This window comes from Lactuca saligna, chromosome 4 (assembly GCF_052625555.1).
Source record: "Lactuca saligna cultivar CGN05327 chromosome 4, ASM5262555v1, whole genome shotgun sequence".
NCBI classification, from domain to species: Eukaryota; Viridiplantae; Streptophyta; class Magnoliopsida; order Asterales; family Asteraceae; genus Lactuca; species Lactuca saligna.
This window is the reverse complement of record NC_136420.1, coordinates 77,867,361-77,887,361: the sequence shown is the minus strand read 5'-3', so window position 1 is coordinate 77,887,361 and position 20,001 is coordinate 77,867,361. Positions and strand designations below refer to the sequence as shown.

Here is a 20,001-nt window from a genome sequence, read left to right as displayed (position 1 = left end):
TGTACGGGGTTCGGTGTACGATATACACGGACCATAAGAGCCTGAAGTATTTGATGGATCAGCCTAACCTAAATATGCGGAAGAGGAGGTGGTTGGATGTGGTCAAGGATTATGATCGTGAGATCCTGTACCATCCGGGCAAGGCTAATGTCGTAGCCGATGCACTGAGTCGCAGGGTGGAGAGCGCCCCATTGCGAGATGTATGTTTGCGATTGACCGTGATGGCTTCGGTGTTGGATACCATTCGTGGAGCACAGGCTAAGGTCGTGAGGTCGGAGAACCAGAAGAGAGAGCGAGTTGTTGGGGTGGTATCGGAGTTCGTTACCGATGATCGGGGGCTTATGACATTTCAGGGGCGTATATGGGTGCCGTTTGTGGGAGGGACGCGTACCATTTTGATGGAAGAGGCTCGTCGGTCGAAATTCTCAATCCATCCTGGGCCACTAAGATGTATTTAGACTTGAGAAGAGAGTATTGGTGGCCCTGTATGAAGAGGGATGTTGCGTGGTTTGTTGAGAGGTGCTTAACCTGCCGTTGGGTTAAGGCCGAGCACCGGAGACCGCATGGTAAGTTGCAGCCGTTGGAGGTTCCCGAATGGAAGTGGGAACAAATCACCATGGATTGTATCACCAAGTTGTCGAGGACTGCTAGGGGTGTTGATGCAATTTGGGTAATTGTGGACAGGTTAACGAAGAGCGCTCACTTCCTTGCCATCAGTGAGAGCTCTTCTGCTGAGAGGTTGGCAGAATTGTACGTGAGAGAGGTGGTATCGCGACATCGGGTGCCAATCTCGATTGTTTCAGATCGAGATGTGCGTTTCACTTCCAGATTTTGGAAGAAATTCCATGAGGATTTGGGTATGAGGTTGCATTTTAGTACCGCATACCACCCGCAGACTGACAGACAGAGTGAGCGGACGATTCACACTCGAGGACATGCTTCGAGCATGTGTGCTAGATTTCGGCGGAAGTTGGGACACGTATTTGCCCTTAGTGGAGTTTTCCTAAAACAACAGCCATCACTCAAGCATTGGTATGCCGCCCTTTGAGCTGTTGTATGGGAGGAGGTGTCGGACCCCCATTTGCTGGGGAGAAGTAGGGCGGCGTGTGATGGGATGTACAAAGATTGTGCTGCAGACGACAGAGCAGATACATCGAGTCTAACAGAGATTGTTGACCTCTCAGAGCCGCCAGAAGAGTTATACGGATAGATGACGATCCGAGCTTGAGTTCCAGGTTGGTGACGATGTTCTCCTGAAGGTATCTCCTAGGAAAGGAGTAATTCGATTCAAGAAGAGGGGCAAGCTATGGACTCGGTATATCGGGCCATTCAGAGTAATCGTGAGCGTGGGAAAGGTAGCGCATCGCATGAAGTTACCTGCGGAATTAGAGCGGATTCATAATACCTTCCATGTATCTCAGTTGATGAAGTGTATAGCCGACGAGTCGGCAATAGTGCCGTTAGAGGACATTCAGGTGGATGCGAGCCTGAACTACACGGAGAGACCAGTTGCGATTGTGGATCGGAAGATCAAGGTTCTGAGGAACAAGGAGGTGCCTCTGGTTCAGGTCCAGTGGCAGCATCGGAAAGGTTTAGAGCTTACTTGGGAACCGGAGCATGAGATGCGGGTGCAACATCCGGAGCTATTTCAGGGTTGAGACTTCGAGGGCGAAGTCGGATTCAAGTGGGGGAGAATTGTAACATATGGAAATTTCATGTATTATATTTATTGTTTTTATTTTGAGTTTTGAGGAAGAACTCGGCGAGTTGATGTGTAGACTCACCGAGTAGAGACGCGATTTCTTATCCGGATTAATGACCGGACTCGACGAGTCGCAATGGTGGACTCAGCGAGTTAGCGCTGTTTAATGAAACCCTAATTTCTCGGGTTTTGGGACTATTTAAAGGACCTTATGGCCGTCATTTGTGCTCACCAGCCCCTAGAGGAAAACCCTAGAGCATTTGAGCGTGTAGAGTGAGAGAAGGAGCCATTATCAACCATTGGAGGTGTTGTTTAGCAAGGGAAAGGAAGTTTTAGCCAAGAGGAAGCAAAAGTAACAACCTCCTGAAGATTTGAGGTCCAGAACATCACATTTGAGGTACCATTTTCGACCCCTTTTCTGTTGAGGTGATGTTCATGTTGATTTAGGGTTTGTTGAGCCCTTTTGTGGCTAGATCTAGTGCCCATTTGGTCCCATAAGCGAGTTAGATTCTGGATCTGGACCCTTGGAGGTCCAGAGTGTCCCTTTGTACAAGCTTTTTATGAATCCATGGAGGTTTTGGGTTGGGATCTTTGTGTTTGAGGTCAAAACACCATTTATGAGTCATTAGGTGTGATATGAGAGCTAAGACATGAACTTTACGTGATAAATAAGCTTGGAAGGACTGGATCTATGATTTAGTGAAACAGATCTGACCTCAGAAGGTCGTTTGGGGTTGTGCATGGAATGCACTCGTCGAGTCCATTGGCAAACTCGACGAGTTGGTGCGGGTTGTTCATAGATTTCGAACCAGGGATTGAGTAACCGAGTTGGGTGAGTGACTCGGTCAGTCAGAAGGGACTCAGAGGAAATGGGGTCCTCGTAGGGACTCAGCGAGTCCACACCAAACTCGGCGAGTCGGTGTTGACCATTGACCATTGACCAAAGTTGACCGGTGTTGACTTGATAGAGTTAGTAAACCTTAATTAGGAAGTGTTAATTAGAGATGTATTGTGTTATAGGAGGACTATAGCTCGGGAGATCGAGCACTAGTGATTTCTGGGATTTACGAGTTATCGAGATACGCGAGGTGAGTCTTCTCACTATACTTTACCTTGAGTAGGTAAATAGAGTTATGTGATGCAGTGCTTTATATATATTGTTTGTTGTACTGCATTCTTCTATGTGATTTATGTTGTGCATGCTTGCAGAGTTAGAACTTGAGGGTTCACAGAGTTTGGATGCACGGACCCACAGAGTTATAGCCTCGAGTGGCTAATATGTGTTATATGTGGTATATTGGGGAACTCACTAAGCTTTGTGCTTATAGTGTTTTGTGTTATGTGTTTCAGGTACTAGTGAGGATCGCGGGAAGGCGCCGGCTTGATCAGTACACACACGGGATTTTATGATACGAGATCTTGGGATATTGTTATATGTTATACATTGAATTCCAAACAATGATGTTTTTATGATTTACAAACGAATTATGTTTTTATAAATGCGAAAAATTGTTTTGGAAATTTACGGTGTTACAGATCATATCACAGATCTGGACTCCCTAAAGGCTCTTACTCCATAAATTCAGTGACTTTAAGCCTTTGCATGACTGATAAAGTCACAAACACCCAAAACTCTAATTCTCTTATCTCAAAATGCTCATATCTCATGCATGGGTTGATTCAAATGTCCAAGTATCGATTTTTATGACTCTATACCCTTAAAGACACTCAAGGGAGCTACTCATAATCTCTGGAACTCGTTTTCTCATAAAGCATGAAACTTTGGGACCAAAATCCTAAAATGGTCTAACATGATGCACAAAACAAAAGTGTAAGACAACTTTGAGCTTTATACCTCCAAATGAAGCTCTCGACACTAATATGCACAGATCTATAGCCTGGAGTCCCACTCCTTCTTCAAAGCTCCTTCTTCATTTCAAGAACACAGAAAATCACTTAATTGCTCTCAAATGGACACATATAAGCTCAAGAAAGAGGATTAGGGTTTAAGAGGGTTGCTTGTATGAGAATGGTGGCTAGGAATGAGGCTATCATATCCTTTATATAGGGACATACCCCAAATTAGGGCTTCTACTCTAGGCCTAGTACGCCCAGCGTACCCTCTGGTACGCCCAACGTAATAGGTGATTTCCGCGTCACAAACACACATATAAGTACGTTGAGCGTAAACTCGCGTACACCCAACGTACTCATTTACCACCTTTTCTCAATAAGGGCAAACTTGACAATTAACCAAAAGATCCAGGGCTTATAAGGAATACCTGGACTTGGGATGTTACACTACTTAAGTGTTATTAAACCAATCTCTAGTAAAAAATATCCCACTTGGTGGGTGATGAACATATTTGTATCATCAAAAATAGAACCCTATAACCTCCATCTCTATCTATTTCATTTTTTTCATCAAGTTCCTAGAAGGCTACTTGAAGACATGCACAACTTCAACTTTTTTATAATTACAACATTGGTAAACATGTTTGTGTGAATTTTTTGTACCAATGATTTTCTTCATATTGAGAGTTCTATCGTTTATTATTTCTCAGATAACGTGGTACCTAATATGAATGTGTTTGGTCTAAATGTGAAATACCAGATTCTTTGCCAAGTGGATTGCAATCTGATTGTCAGGCTAATGAACGTGTTCGATATCGTCCAAAATAGAACCCTATAACCTTCATCTATGTCTATTTCATTCTTTTTCTTTCTTGTTCCTGGAAGTCAGTTGAAGACGTGCACAAATTCAACTTTTTTATAGTCACCACATTGGTAAACATACTAGTTGGATTCTTCATACCAAATATTTTCATCATATTGAGGGTCCCATCATTTATCAGTAGATAATGTGGTAGCTCATATGAATGTGTTTCATCTAAATGTGAAATCCTTGATTGTTTGTCAAGTAGATTGCACTCTGATCGTCACAATGCAGTATAAACTCACATATTACATCCAAAGTTAAAATAAGTTCTTCAACTATATAAACTCTTTGCTTGATTCTACAGTCACCATGTACTTTGTTTCTATGGTTGAAAGAGCAACACTATTCTATAACCTTGACATCTAATTGACTGATGTACCTTCATTGTGAACACATACTTGGTTATAATCTTTCTCGAATCCGTACAACCCCCAAATCAACATCAACAAAACGTTCCAAAACTATCCATTTTCTTCTAAAGCATAACACAATCTCGAAAGTATACTTTAACTTATGTAACACTCATCTGACTCTGATACTTAGGTCGAGACAGAGTCCAAGTCTACATGGTCCACCTAACATACACTTAAGAAAATGGAGGATTATTCTGTTAAGTTCGGCGAACCACTGTTAAACATCAAATATACCGATGCATGATAACAAATATGAAATTGTTACAAGAATTTGTCATGAATGATGTTTTCGGTGACACATATTTTGAAATGGTTTTTTGGGATGTTTTCCATTGATTATCTAACCAACCACCAAAACAAAAAGACTAACCTACCATCAAATTTTTTTTTTTTTTTTTTTTTTTTTAACATAATTGTATAGTATAACTACAATTTATAAGCAATGGAAGTTAAGATTTTTAGAAACCTAATTCTAAAATCAATATCTTTGCTCTCGTGTTCATATATGTCTATCACCTAGTTAATGTCATATAAGAAGATTAATTAAATTAGGTATATCTGTTCTTTTCTTGTCTTGATAACATGAAGGGTTTACCTTGAAATTTGGAAGCTAATCATGGAATTAGATATTGATGGGTCGTTTTTTTTTTTTTTTTTTTATTTCTTGCCAAAATATATTTCTCCCATCCTAATTTTTGTTATATAAATGTATGATGCTAACTCGACAAAAAGTACAATTGCTTTTAAGTAATTAAACTATCACATTATCCTACTTGATGTATTTTTACAAATAAATGATACTTAATGTAAAATAAAACAAATGACCAATTGGTTTTTGTTAATGAAACTAGATGTATAATGATTTTATTATATATTTAATAAATTTATTCAATGTTGTTTAATAAATGTGATATTCTATATACATAAAAATAAAATATTTAGATAACTTGTAGGCTTAATGATGTAAACCAACTATTATGAATTTGTTATTGAAGTTCTAGAATATCATCTTATTGCGAACAAATTAGACAACAAATTTACTCATATACACCACAAGAAATACAACCATTAGCAGTGACATGGACCTTTAGCGTCGACATTTTGATACGTCGCTGCTAAATGTCTATGTCGCTGCTATTGCTGTTGCTGCTAAAGGGTTATAACACAGATCCGCACATTCATGTTCATGTAAACTAGAACCGTTCGATCGTATTTCTAGTTCAACGACAGGGGTACTAGCGGAATGCACAAAAGCAATACTAGTGACACAAGTGCAAGAAATAGTAATGTACTTTGGTTTTTTGTGGTGATTATTTGCTAAACGCTTTGTTAATTGGGTTTTTGTCCCAAGTGAAAGAAATAGCAATATACTTTGGTTTTTTGTCTCTAGTTTAAAAATAGCAATGTACTTTAGCATAATAAAATGCATGGTGATTTGGTAATTTTTTATTGTGGTGATTATTTGCTAAAAGCTTTGTTAATTGCAATTTTATCCTTAGTGCAAGAAATAGTAATGTACTTTGGTTTTTTGTTTCTAGTTTAAAAATAGCAATGTACTTTGGCATCATAAAATACATGTTGATTATGTAATTTTGGTTTGTGGTGATTATTTGCTAAAAGCTTTATTAAGTGTGTTTTTATCCCAAGTGCAAGAAATAGCAATGTACTTTGGTATTTTGTCTTAGTTTAGAAATAACAATGTACTTTGACATTAATAAATGCATGTTGATTTGGTAATTATGTTTTTGTCCCAAAGTGCAAGAAATAGCAATGTACTTTTGATATATCTTGTATTTAAGTGTAAGAAATAAGAATCCAATTTGGTAGTTTTTGTTTATGTTTGAGAATTTAACTATAAATTTATATATGTTGTTATTTATTATGTAGTTATAAAATCTTCGGGTAATGCTCAACGACCCCGCGTGTAGGGAGAAGTTTTATGCGTTTTTTCAATCAGAGAATAATCAAGGAGGAAACGATGGGAACAGAGATGGTGGTTTGTCGGAAATTAATTTGTGTGCTGTATGTTAGACTTGTCGTCACACTTTGCTACTTGCTAGAATTGTTAAACTTTTGTTGTTTATTTTGGTATGAAATTTGTTATCATAGTATTTGGTATCTGATTGGATTTTGTTATGTAATTTTTATTTTTTTGTATTTAATGTGGTTATGTATCAGTTTTTTTATATCAAAAATCGTTGATTAAAAAAAATAAAAAATGAAAAATATTATTACCGGCGACACTATTACCGGCCATACCATCATTATCAGTGACATAGCATTAGTGGCAACACTAAGTATTGTCAGTGACGGGAGCATTAGCGACGTCAATTATCTTTACCGGCGACGTTTTGATCAATAACGACAGAGCAGTAGTGATGACTTATTATCCGCGACGTATCGCTGCTAGTACCATTGCTTGCGACCTGATTATTCTTTACCGACTACTTTTGTCGCTGTTTTTTTTTCTTACGGTGACAAGGAGACAAGGATCACAACATATGTGAATTTCTATCATATGGTAAAAATCTATTAAAAGATAGTTTTTATACTTACAACACGTGGATAGATAATCACATACAAGAGATATTTGGAGTATAAATGGGAAGGGTGATTAAAAAAGAGGTTTCCATTTTTACATATTCAAATAAATGTAAATAAATAAGAAAAATAATTAATAGGAAAAAGAAAGAAAAATTAAAGAGAGCGTTTACCAGCTACCGGAAGCTGATGGGGAAGGAGTCAAAAGTCCACAATTGAGATCTGTAAACGTGGTCGTCAGCTTTGCCAAAGACTTGCTCTCTTTTGGGTCTCACATAGACACACAGTCACACACTCTAAATAAGAAAACGAAAAAGTCAAACTTTTGGTCTTTAACCTTCTCTTGTTTTCTTTATTTATATCCTTCTTCCTTCCACCATTCAAACACTTGCAGAAACCAATCACATTCACATAAACACGTACCCTTTATTTCTCTCTGGAATTCATCTTTTGTTTCTTGATTTTATATGGGCAAAGCTGGATGGGGATTAACCTTGGATACTTCTGAGCCTCTTGAATTGTTATCTCCACGTTGGAATTTTCCGGTGAAGCCTGCCATGTTTTCCGGCATGTCTCCGAAGATGGCCGATGAGAAGAATTCTAATCGGAAAGTCTTGAGTGAGGTCGACTTCTTCTCTACGTCCAAGTCAAATGATGATCAGATCATTGTCAAGAAAGAGAATTCTCATGCGACTGAATTAGATGTAAACGTAAGTCTAAATTCTTCGATCGATCTATTCGTTTGTGTTCATGAAAAGCTTCCATACATATGATCTATGTAAGTTTTATTGAAAAGGTTGATCTAATTATGTAACTTTGATTCGTGATTATAGACAGGTTTGCATCTGAATACCACTAATAGTGATCAATCATCTGTGGATGATGGAGTTTCATCATCGGGTGAGGATAAACAAGCTAAGAACAAGGTAAGAAATATTATGAATTGAGATCTTAAAAATATATCTTTTTCTACATATTCTCTCTAATTTAATTGTCTTGAATTGACTTTCAGTTAACAATATTACAAGTTGAGCTAGAGAAAATGAACACGGAGAATCAAAGACTAAGAGGGATGTTATCACAAGTTAGCAATAACTACACGGCTTTGCAAATGCATATCGCAAACGAAATACAAAAACAACAAAATTCATCAAAACAAATCATTCTTCAAGATCAAAAACCAGTTCCCCAACAACTCATTCAATTACCTCCAACTTCTCATGATTCTTCATCATCAGAAGAAAGAACTCAATCAGGCTCCACTTTGAACGCAATCGAATTATCAAAAAACGGAAAGCGAACAGGTCGAGAAAACACCCCAGATTCAGACACTTGGGTTTCTAACAAGATCCCTAAATTAAACACCACCAAGAACATCGAGCAAGCAAATGACCCCACCATGCGAAAAGCACGTGTCTCCGTACGAGCTCGTTCAGAAGCAGCTATGGTAATAATATATAATTAAATCCAAATTTACATTAGGGTTTCTTTTCGATGTTTTTGATCAAGTTCTTAATGATTTCATTCTTTTCATTCTAGATCACCGATGGTTGTCAATGGAGAAAGTATGGACAAAAGATGGCGAAAGGTAACCCTTGTCCACGTGCATACTACCGTTGCACAATGGCGGTTGGTTGTCCGGTGAGAAAGCAAGTTCAAAGATGTGTTGATGATCAGACGATTTTAATAACCACCTATGAAGGCACCCACAACCACCCTCTACCACCAGCAGCGTTGGCCATGGCCTCCACCACATCGGCGGCTGCTAGCATGTTGCTCTCGGGTTCAATATCTAGTGCCGATGGTTTCATGAACCAAAATGTGTTAGCTCGATCGATTCTACCAAATGCATCAAGTATAGCGACCATATCTGCATCTGCACCATTTCCAACCATTACTTTAGACCTAACGCATAACCCGAATCAATACCAAAGAATTAATAATTCGAATCAATTTCAAGTTCCACACCAAGCGCATATATCATCACAAAATTATCAACCGGGAATGGCAATTCCGTTACAATCGATCCCTGGAAACGATGTTGGGGTTTATAACCAATCAAGATTCTCTGGTCTTCAGTTATCGCATGATATGGAGTCTAATCAACTACGAGCTCATCAAGTGACGCCACCACAATTCAACAAGGGACAAGTAAACACATCATTTAGTGATTCTCTTAGTGCTGCTACTGCAGCCATCACCGCCGATCCAAACTTCACGGCTGCTCTAGCGGCGGCAATCTCCTCTATCATGAGTGGTGGCAATACCTCTTCCACCACTACAACATCACACACCACCACCAACAATCATAAGGCTAGCAATCTCCATGGAAATTGAACATTGTGTAGTTGAAAAAAAAAATTCTTTTCTTCTTTTAGTCACAAATTTTTCGGGCTATGTACAAGTACTTATTAATGTTAATTACCTTTTTTTTATGATTTTGTAATAACGTACTTGTTTTACTTTTTCCACGTAAAAACATAATATTTATCGTTTATTCATGCATTTATGTAAAACAATGCACGAAAAATGGGAATTCAGGAATTAGGGATATATAAAGAAAAGCTAGATCTCATCAAAACAAAACATCGTATTTATGGACTGTCGTAATAAGTAGTGTGATAGGTGAATAACACTATTTTGGTACATGCATGGTTGTTTATAAAAGTATTGAAGTGAAAGTTCACAAATTAGGTTTGTAATGAAGTTCGAGTTTCGGTATCATTTTTCTTCTTCTTCTTCTTGTCATGCATTACAATTTATTTTTCGTATGTTAGCGAAGTGAATGGTTGGTAAGTGACCGTCACAATTCACAAATGTTGCTCATGTTATTTTAAATGACACCAAATTGGAAAAGTGTTATTCGTAATTGGATAACTAATGTTTGGACTTGGAAAAAGCGACTTGTTATTGGAGAAATAAAGGTCCCTTTTCTTCATTGATTGTATAGGCCAAAGTTGAAGGACCCCAAGTTGAAAAACACCACAAGAAACAAAAACGACTAGGAAGAAGTTCAATGGTCACATGTCCTTTTTACGAAAAACAAAAGGTTTAAAGATATGGGAGTCAACAACTTCGGCCAAATTGGTTGGTTGGTTCGTTTGACACGTAACTAGTTGTTTTCGTCTACTTACAGCTCATATATATATATATATATATATATATATATATATATATATATATATATATATATATATATATATATATATATATATATATACTACAAGAAAAGTTCTTTTTAGTGACCAATTGTTTTGTGACCACCAAAAATTTGGTCACTAATATGATCATTTAGTGACCATATATTAAGTGGTTACTAAAATTTGGTAATGCTGCAAGTTTAGTGACCAATTCTTTAATAGTCGTCACTTAGTGGTCACTAACCGTAAAAAAATTATATATTTAATTTCATAATAAATATTAATGACTAAAAATAGATCACTGATTTGACCCTAATGACCACAAATAGTTGTCACTACATCAAAGATTTATTGACCAAAAATAATGGTCATTTAGTGTTATTTGTTTAGATCGACACATTGTGACTACTTAATAGGTGGTCACTGAATAAATTTATGACCAAAAAAAAGTGGGCGCTCGGTAAAAAAAAAAATATGACCATTAAACAGTGGTCATTGAACCAAAGAGAAGTTAATTACGCAAATTACCATTTGGGATAAATTTAATAACATTTCAATGGATAATTTATCAACTTAAATTACAACAATGCCCTTATATTGAACGAAAGAGAAGTCTCATCTCCATTACGCACAATCCTCGCCTCCCTTTCTTCTATCCACAATCTGCATCGACCACCGACTCCATCGTTACCTTGACTTCCGTCTATCGACGCTGCTCCAACCCGTGTATGTATACCAACACAAGCTTCTAATACTTACAATTTTATCTTTGCTTCGACTTTAGGTATGTTTCTCAATGCTCATCTACTTCGCATGACGATCACTCTTCCAGAAATAATCAATCAGTTGAATTTTTAATTTTTAATATAGAACATCAAATTGATGTTAAGTTTAGGTGGATTTTGCTATTGTTGGATCATTACTGGTTCTGTTATAGGTTAATTTCGCTAATCTTAATAACTTCAATTTTATGAGCACCAAGTGTTCGATGAAATTCCACAATGAAATGTTAATGGTACAACTCCAGTTCGAACCAAATACCCTTGTAGTAGCCAAGCCAAGACCTCTGTTTCCGATTTGCATGCATACTTTTGGTTTCAAACTTCGTAGGACATTATATTCTATCAATCTCTTTTTTTAAATACCAAAATGTGCATAGTTTTAACGCAGGTTGTTGAAATGTTGTGGTTTGGGAAACTATTCAAATGGAGTGAGTGGCGGTATTGTGCATGGTGGTAGAGGGGGTACTGAACTATATCATGGAAGGCTGAGTGAAGGTAGTACAACATATTCCAAACCAGCTCTTTCCCTCGTTATCTATTTCTGGAGGCCATGGTGTCCTTGTTTGTGGTGGTTCATTTCCACTGGTCCAAAATTGGCACAAGAGATGACTATGTTCCTCTTGCAATGATAAATACTACTAACAACGCTTGGTAGGCTTCCTATTCTTAAAACTTTTTACTTATTCCACGCTACAAGTTATCAATTTGTAGCTTCTAAGTTATTCACCAAGTGTTTACACTCCACACCATACTACACTTATATAAGGAAAGAAATAACATCTTACTTTCATTTGATCCTTTGGAAAAAGCTAGCCATATATAGCAACATCATTCAAATAAAAAGCAATTTTCATTGCTACAATAGGATTATTTTTTCAAAGTAACATGTCTCGATAAGAAAATAAAATAGAAGTCCAATATTATAATTTGGTAATCTTTTTGAAGAACAAAGCCTCAATAAGTGAAAAATAATGTTGTAAGTTGCTATTTCTTCATTTCTTGCATTTATATATATATATATATATATATATATATATATATATATATATATATATATATATATATATATATATATATATATATATATATATATAGTCAACTGAATCCTAATTTGTATTTACTATAGGAGTGGTTAAGGGAATGGAAAGGCTCTCCCTAGGGAGGATGGTACAACAACTAAAGGATTTTATGGTACATTCGACAAGATATATTTGGTAATATTGTGATTTACCTCCTTGTGTTTACCCTTTTAAGTAGGTTATGATTCTTTATTTATGTGTACGTTTGCAGGAATGTCCAGTTGGCATTTTTAAAGATGCGGAAGAAACTAATGATCAAATTATTATTTGACACATATTCATGTAATGCCTTGAGGGAATGAGACTGCTTCTGAGGTATTTTTGTAGAAATTTAGTATTACACAATTTCAAGATTAATATTTTTTATGGAATAAAAAGGGTTTTTTATTTTAATTTTTAATTTTGTATTTAAATTTAAATTTCACTTTTAAAGATGTGCAAGAAACTAATGAGCATGTGAAGATTGATGGGATACATGAAAGTGAAACTAAGGATGTAGTGGGAATCAGTGAAGAAATAGTTTTGGATGTGCCATCAGAAATGACTTATTTTCCCCTTACTCGTCAACCACCTTATAAGGATGATGATAATACTAGCATTAGAGTGACTGAACCTATCAAAACGTTTTCTCCCAAGGTAAATCTTTCTAAACATTGTTTACTACTTTACTTTCTTGAATGTCCTTTTCATATATTTTCCATGCTTCAAAAGCTTGATTTATGACTGGTTTTAGGTAAAGCATGCATCAGAAAAGAAACTTACAAGGGCAACACTACTTAAGCAAACATTTATCGGTTTCAAAAACACGCGTCTAATGAAGCATCCAAAGGTTCAATGAAACCTAGAACAAGTGGAAAGAAAGGCTTAGTAATGAAAACAAGAAAAGAAGTCACCAAAACCTTCTACTCCCTTACCTTGTTCAACAGTAAGTAATCTTCTAAATTTTCATTTTACAACAACATATAACCATGTTTATTTATTGGCTTTTAACATAGTGAAGGTTAAAGATCTGAAAAAGAATTCAAAGCTCAATCTTCATTATTAAAGTAGTCTCTTCCCTACTGTAAACAGGTTAGTAAAAGTGTGAAACTGCAAAAGTTTTTTTTGTCTTTTTTATAAATGCGGAATCTAAACTCCAATTTTATAAAATCTTTTATGAACTTATTTTGTTCTAGGCCAAAACAGACTATTAGTTCAAGCAAATCACTCGGAGTTGATTGTAATTTTTTTTAATGATATGTGATGGAAACAGGGTTGTGAAATTTTAGTGAGAAGTAGTCAGGCATGTTAAATTTGTGTTAAGTCAAGAGCTACAATTTTCATGGCATGAAGTGCAAAAAAGATTTTAATATGACAAATTTATGGAGGAAACAAAGGAATCAAAGGTAGTCTTTTACAAATTCAAGTTATTTTACTTTATTTACAAACCATTTCTCTTTTTGAGGAACACAAACTTCGTTTACAATAACTGAATGTATTTTTAATGTTAGGAACAAAACTTTTGGTACTTAGGTTTTCTACATGGTAAGAATGGCAACGTGCTTTCATTTTTGTTTCATATATAGGCATCATACTTTAAAAATGCACAATTATAGCATTGTACTTTCAATTTTATCTTACTAAGACCTTATACGTTCAAATTACCGCATAAACTTGCTTTGTATTTGGATGACATTGTTATAAATTGGTATATTTCATTAACGTAGTATGAAAGTTCATTGTTATTTCTTGCATTTAACCATTTCTAATATCATTATTGTAGATTGTTGGATAGTCGAATATTTTGCCAGTTTAGAGAGTTTACACGAGATGCTTCAGTCTCACGGGTTAGTAGGATCCTTATTTACTTTTTAGTTAATAATTTTTTTTCTTCTATTTCAATTTTCCAATTCTATTACAACATTATAAATCCTATAAATACCAATGCACTTTCATTACTTGCTTATTAAAATATCATACTTTCATTTTTTTTTTCTATTAGAACTCAGCGGTCAGTAGCAGGCCACCAACAGGTCCAGCATCGCCAACTCCAATAATCATTTTTGTTTTTAGATATTGTAGGTTTATTTAAATTTGAGAATAGTTTTTGCTTTATCTTTATAAATGAATCATAGTATATTTTACCATTGACTACTTAAATGGGTTAAATACAAAAAATAGTAACAAAAGCCGGTGACGACTTTTTATGGTCACTAATTGAATAGCAAAGTGACGACTTTGTATGGTTACTAATTAACATGGTGACAACTTTTTACGGTCACTAATTGTATAAACCAGTGACAACTTTGTATGGTCACTAGTTGAATAACCTAGTGACAACTTTTTATGGTCACAAATGGAACAAAATACTGACGACTTTCATTGATTAGTGACAACATTTAGTGACCAAATGGATCGTTATTGATTTAGTGACCAAGTCATTTTAGTCACTATTTAGTGACTACTTATATATTTTCGTCACTAAATTGGTTTTGTGACGGACCTATAGTGACAAAAAGTGACGACCAGAATTTTGGTCACTAAATCGTTTAGTGATGACTACTTCTATTGTTAGTGAACGTTTTGTTTTCATCACTAATTAACATCTTTTTTGTAGTGTATATATATAGTGTCATGGAGGGCTTAGAGGGGGGGCAAAATGGGCAGCTGCAAAGGGCCCAATTTTTTTCATTATATATTTTTATTTAAAAATACAAAATTATAATAAAGATAAGGGCTCTTTTTTTCTTGTTTGTCCTGGGCCTTTAAGAATATTTCATTTTTCAGGACCGGTCCTGTATAGTGTTAGGTTTATATGAGATGGTCTAATTTTGTTACATCGTGAGACACAATCCTAACCATTTATTTTGTAGATAAAAAAAAAAATTAAAAAGCAAAGTAATTGAAAATTTTCGAATTTTTTTTAAATATTATCTTCGTCATTTATATTTTCCAAAAAAAAATAAAGAATTTATAAATTTTTTTTTTTAAAAATATATATATTTTTTTATATATTTTAGTAGAATATTAAAATATTCTAGTAGAATAATAGAATATTTACATATCTGACAAATCTACTAGAATAATAAAATATTTTAATATTCTAAAAATCATATTAGAATATTTACAATGTGATATTCTATTAGAGTATTTCAGATATTTTTCAAAAAAATGGTAATTTATATATATATATATATATATATATATATATATATATATATATATATATATATATATATATATATATATATATATAGAGCGAGAGAGAGAGAGAGAGAGAGAGAAGATCAAATAAGAGGAAATTTTTGGTAGGAAGGTAAGAAGTTTTTTTTTTCTACATATTTTTTTCGCGAACAAACAAAATAAATCATTAGATGATTCATTTGAAAGATGATTCACAAGAAAAAATTCTCAAAAAAACATCTCAATGATTCATTTATATAATGATTTTGTTGTTATTCACTAAAATTGTTATAAAAGTGGATTTTTTTTTTAAAATTTATTTAAAAATGAATCATATAGATGTTTTTTTGAGAATTTTTTCTTGTGAATTATCTTACAAATGAATCATCTAGTGATTCATTTTTTTTTGTTCGTCAAAAAACTATATAGAAAAAAACTTCTTACCTTTATACCAAAAAAAATTTCTTACCGGATCTCTCTATATATATATATATATATATATATATATATATATATATATATATATGTGTGTGTGTGTGTGTGTGTGTGTGTTTGTGTGTGTTCATTGTTGCTTGCTTCTCCATACGTAATATGTGTTCGAATGTGCTGAAGAATTTTAAATCTTGAAATCGATTATCAATAGTTGAAATAAAAGACTCCAATTGATAATACATCTGAGATGAATGAATATCGATATGAAATCAAAGCCTAAATTTGATATAAAGTTAAACACAATAATGATCTCAAATAGAATCTCTGATTTAGATAGGATATGATCATTGTTTATTTAATGAATGTCGATCTCAAATCGATGATCTATTGAAAGAATTGAGATTTAAGGAGATAAAAGATGATTAACGTGAATTGAAATATCATTTATCCGAGCAAGGATAATGGAAAGATATGATTTCTTGATGATGTTAATATGATGGTACTTTGTATGTATTAGTGGTAATCATATTTTTTATGAGCCACAAGATTCATTTTTGGTCAAAGGCTAAGATCTTGTCCTCATGTCTTACAAAATATCATTGGTATCAAATAAATAAATAAATATATATATATATATATATATATATATATATATATATATATATATATATATATATATACACTTGCCCAATCATACTCAACATAGAAGAACAATGAGGTTCCATTTTCTAAAACCAATTGGTGATAGAAGGGATTACCCATTGCATTATATGCAAGCACCTAGTTCATCTTGTTACCGATGTAGGATTAAGATTGCACCCAACAATCCTCCCCTCAAACCCAAGTTCCGTTCTTGGCCTCCCCTTTAACGACTATTCATCTGATCAAATCCTTTTTCATACCGCTGATACTCTCGGGACATACTCACCTGACCAACGCCAACAGGAAGACTTTCTATACAAGGCTTCAAGATCAACTTCATTGGACCAAGAGTTATTGGGGATTGTACCAATTGAGCTGACCACATCATTCGGGCTATGACCGTAGCTCTGATACCACTTGTTAGGAAAGCTACTAGTCCAACCATGCTCGATATAGAAGAACAATGAGGTTCTATTTTCTAAAACTAATTTGTGATAGAAGAGATTACTCATTGCCTTATATGGAAGCACCTAGTTTCTCTTTTTACCGTAGTTCTTACGGGTTTTATATATATATATATATATATATATATATATATATATATATATATATATATATATATATTAGTTTATAACAGGTAAGAACCACGGTTATAAAACTAATTCAACTTTCATAATAAAAAATACAAAATTATTAATCAATTATTTTAACTAAGCTATTTTAAAGAAAATTAATTAAGAGATATTTTTCTAATTATATAAAATTATAATCGTTGATTCAAAGAAATATGTAAATATATATCACCTTATAATCTATATTAATTTAATTTAATTTTCTATTCTAATGTTATTAGTTTAATGCCATGTTTTAAAACCCGGGTCGACCCGGCTGGTTCAACCGGTTGGACCGTGACTCGGGGCAGAAAGCGGGTCAAATTAGACCGGTTTTTTGTAAAAATACGAACCGGATTGAACCGGCCGGGTTTCCCCTAAACCGCGGTTCGACCGCTTTTGTTGAACCGGTTAAACCGGTTTGACCCGTTTCAATAGAGTTTGAATGGTTGGATACAAGTAGCGAACGCCAAAACAACGAATCGTTTGTGGTTTCTTCAATGTTTTTCAATGTTTAAACTTTGTGGACATCAAATTATTGGTTTTATATGTTTATGCATTATGCATGAAAGTAAAAATATATAGAAATAGAAAAAGACCATAAACCGGGTTGACCCGGCGGTTCAACCGGTTGAACCGGTTGACCCGTGAACCGGTTATCACAACGGGTCAACTAAAAACCCGGGTTTTAAAACATTGGTTTAATGTAATTAGAGTGAAAATTTTAAAATTTGAAATTTGTAATGAAGATTAATAGGTTGACAAGTTGCATGACATTAATTAGGATGCCTAATAGGATGACACATAACAAAAGATCTACCATTTTCTTCGTATAAGAATATATATATATATATATATATATATATATATATATATATATATATATATATATATATATATATATATATATATATATATAGGGTCCGGATCCTGTAGCAATCCAAAAATTAGTAGGAACCACAATCTCAACCAATCAACCTCGTTAAGGGTAATTTGATTTAGACCTACAACTAAATGAGTTGAGCCTTAATTATGTGTGTTCTTCATATGCAATATGATAACATCGCCTTCTTCTTCATGTAAGCATGGCATATCCACACCTAAATTTAAAAATCAAGTTGCTTTTGAGTTTGATTCAACAAATGTTCAGCTATTCATGAACCGATCATGTTAGTTTTGTTAAATTAACTCGATTTTAGATACACTGATTGAATAAATGATATGTTTTCGAAATAGATCTCTATTTCTGTACAGAAAAACTAATCAAATTTCTACTTCAAATCAAATAAAAATCATTTTTAGTTTTTGTTTTGTTCAAATCATTATGATTCACATATTTTATTCAAGTTTATTAAAGTATATTTCTGATTGAAAAGGACGACTTACAATAGAAAATTTATGTGTACTTCATATACGAAATTTTGTTTAAAATTTTTATTCTTTTTCACTTAAAATGTAATGTTATATAATCTAATTTCAATAATGAGTTTACTGAAACAATAACTGATTGGATTCAACTAATTGGTATACAATTGATTGAATGTTTGTGTTTAATATTTATAAAAAAACTAATTTTTTTTTATTTGTACTCTAGTTTATTAGTTTACATTTTAATTTTTTTTATCATATGTTCATGATATGTTGTTTAATATACTTGATTTTATTAGTTTTGATCAATTATTTGTTACACTATTTTATTAAAATAATTTTAATGAATCATATGTTGATTATTGCATTACCTGTAGTAATTATATTTTAAGGATTGTATCACCCAGTTCCAGGTGTGTGTGTGTGTGTGTATGTTTGTGTATCCGTATGTGTTTGTGTGTGTGTGTGTGTGTATATATATATATATATATATATATATATATATATATATATATAATCCTTTTCTTGACAAGGCTTATAAGTTAAAGATTTATTTCAAGCCCACGACGTAGGATGTAGTCTCCACGATGTGGTATGGGCAAAGGAACATGTGTATCTTTAGTGAAGTGCCATGATCTGGTAGTATAGAGGCTACGAGTGGAATCAGTTAATGATGAGTCCTATGGGGTTTGTGCCCCTATTTAAGGGATGTGATGGCTAGGGTTGCCCATCCTCGACCCCTAACACTCTCTATCAACCTCCAAAGCAAATCCTAGCCTCCATTGATCCTACACCTAACATTAAAGCTATTTGGTCTAAATGGATCTTCAAGAAGAAGACCGACATGATGGGAATATGCACACATTAAAGGCTAGGTTCGTTGCAAATGGTCACCCTTAAACTCAAGGGGTTGATTATGAGGAAACCTTCTCATCATTAACTAAGATCATTTTTATTATGATGTTACTTTCCATAAATGAATTTTCTGATTATGAAGTATCACAAATAGTTGTTAAAATCGTTTTTTTAATGGAAAAATCACAGAGGACGTGTATATGGCACAACATGAGGGTTTCATAGATCCTAAATATTTAAATAAAGTATGTAAGCTTGAGAGGTCCACATATGGACTGAAAGAAACGTCTTGCAGTTGGAATCTCTGGTTCCATGAAAATGTCAAATAGTTTAGATTTTCTAAAAGTAAAGATGAGTCATGTGTGTATATCAAAGCTAGTGAGACTATTATAGTCTTCCTAGTGTAGTATATTGATGACATGGTACTTACAGGAAATGATGTCCCAACATTACAAAGTGTTAAGACTTGGCTTAGAAATTGTTTCACTATAAAGTATTTAAGAGATGCTACATATATACTTGGCATAAGAATATGTAGAGATAATAAAATCGTAT

The 20,001-nt window shown here is 34.0% G+C and overlaps 1 protein-coding gene and 1 long non-coding RNA gene across 3 annotated transcripts; both read left to right on the top strand.

Moving 5' to 3' along the window:
- Window positions 1–7,696: 7,696 nt before the first annotated feature.
- On the top strand, window positions 7,697–9,810 carry LOC145042172 (WRKY transcription factor 6-like). Its single transcript, XM_078990560.1, has 4 exons — window positions 7,697–8,085; window positions 8,209–8,301; window positions 8,388–8,822; window positions 8,915–9,810. The coding sequence occupies exons 1-4, from the start codon at window positions 7,843–7,845 to the stop codon at window positions 9,710–9,712; spliced, it is 1,569 nt and encodes a 522-aa protein (XP_078846686.1). The 5' UTR covers window positions 7,697–7,842; the 3' UTR covers window positions 9,713–9,810.
- A 2,624-nt stretch (window positions 9,811–12,434) lies between these two features.
- On the top strand, window positions 12,435–13,448 carry LOC145038629 (uncharacterized). Of its 2 annotated transcripts, XR_013679468.1 has the most exons (4): window positions 12,435–12,691; window positions 12,810–13,012; window positions 13,110–13,301; window positions 13,377–13,448. It is a non-coding gene; the product is annotated as an uncharacterized LOC145038629 (long non-coding RNA). The 2 variants fall into 2 exon arrangements; XR_013679467.1 differs by having other exon boundaries at window positions 12,435–13,012.
- The last annotated feature ends 6,553 nt before the right edge of the window (window positions 13,449–20,001 follow it).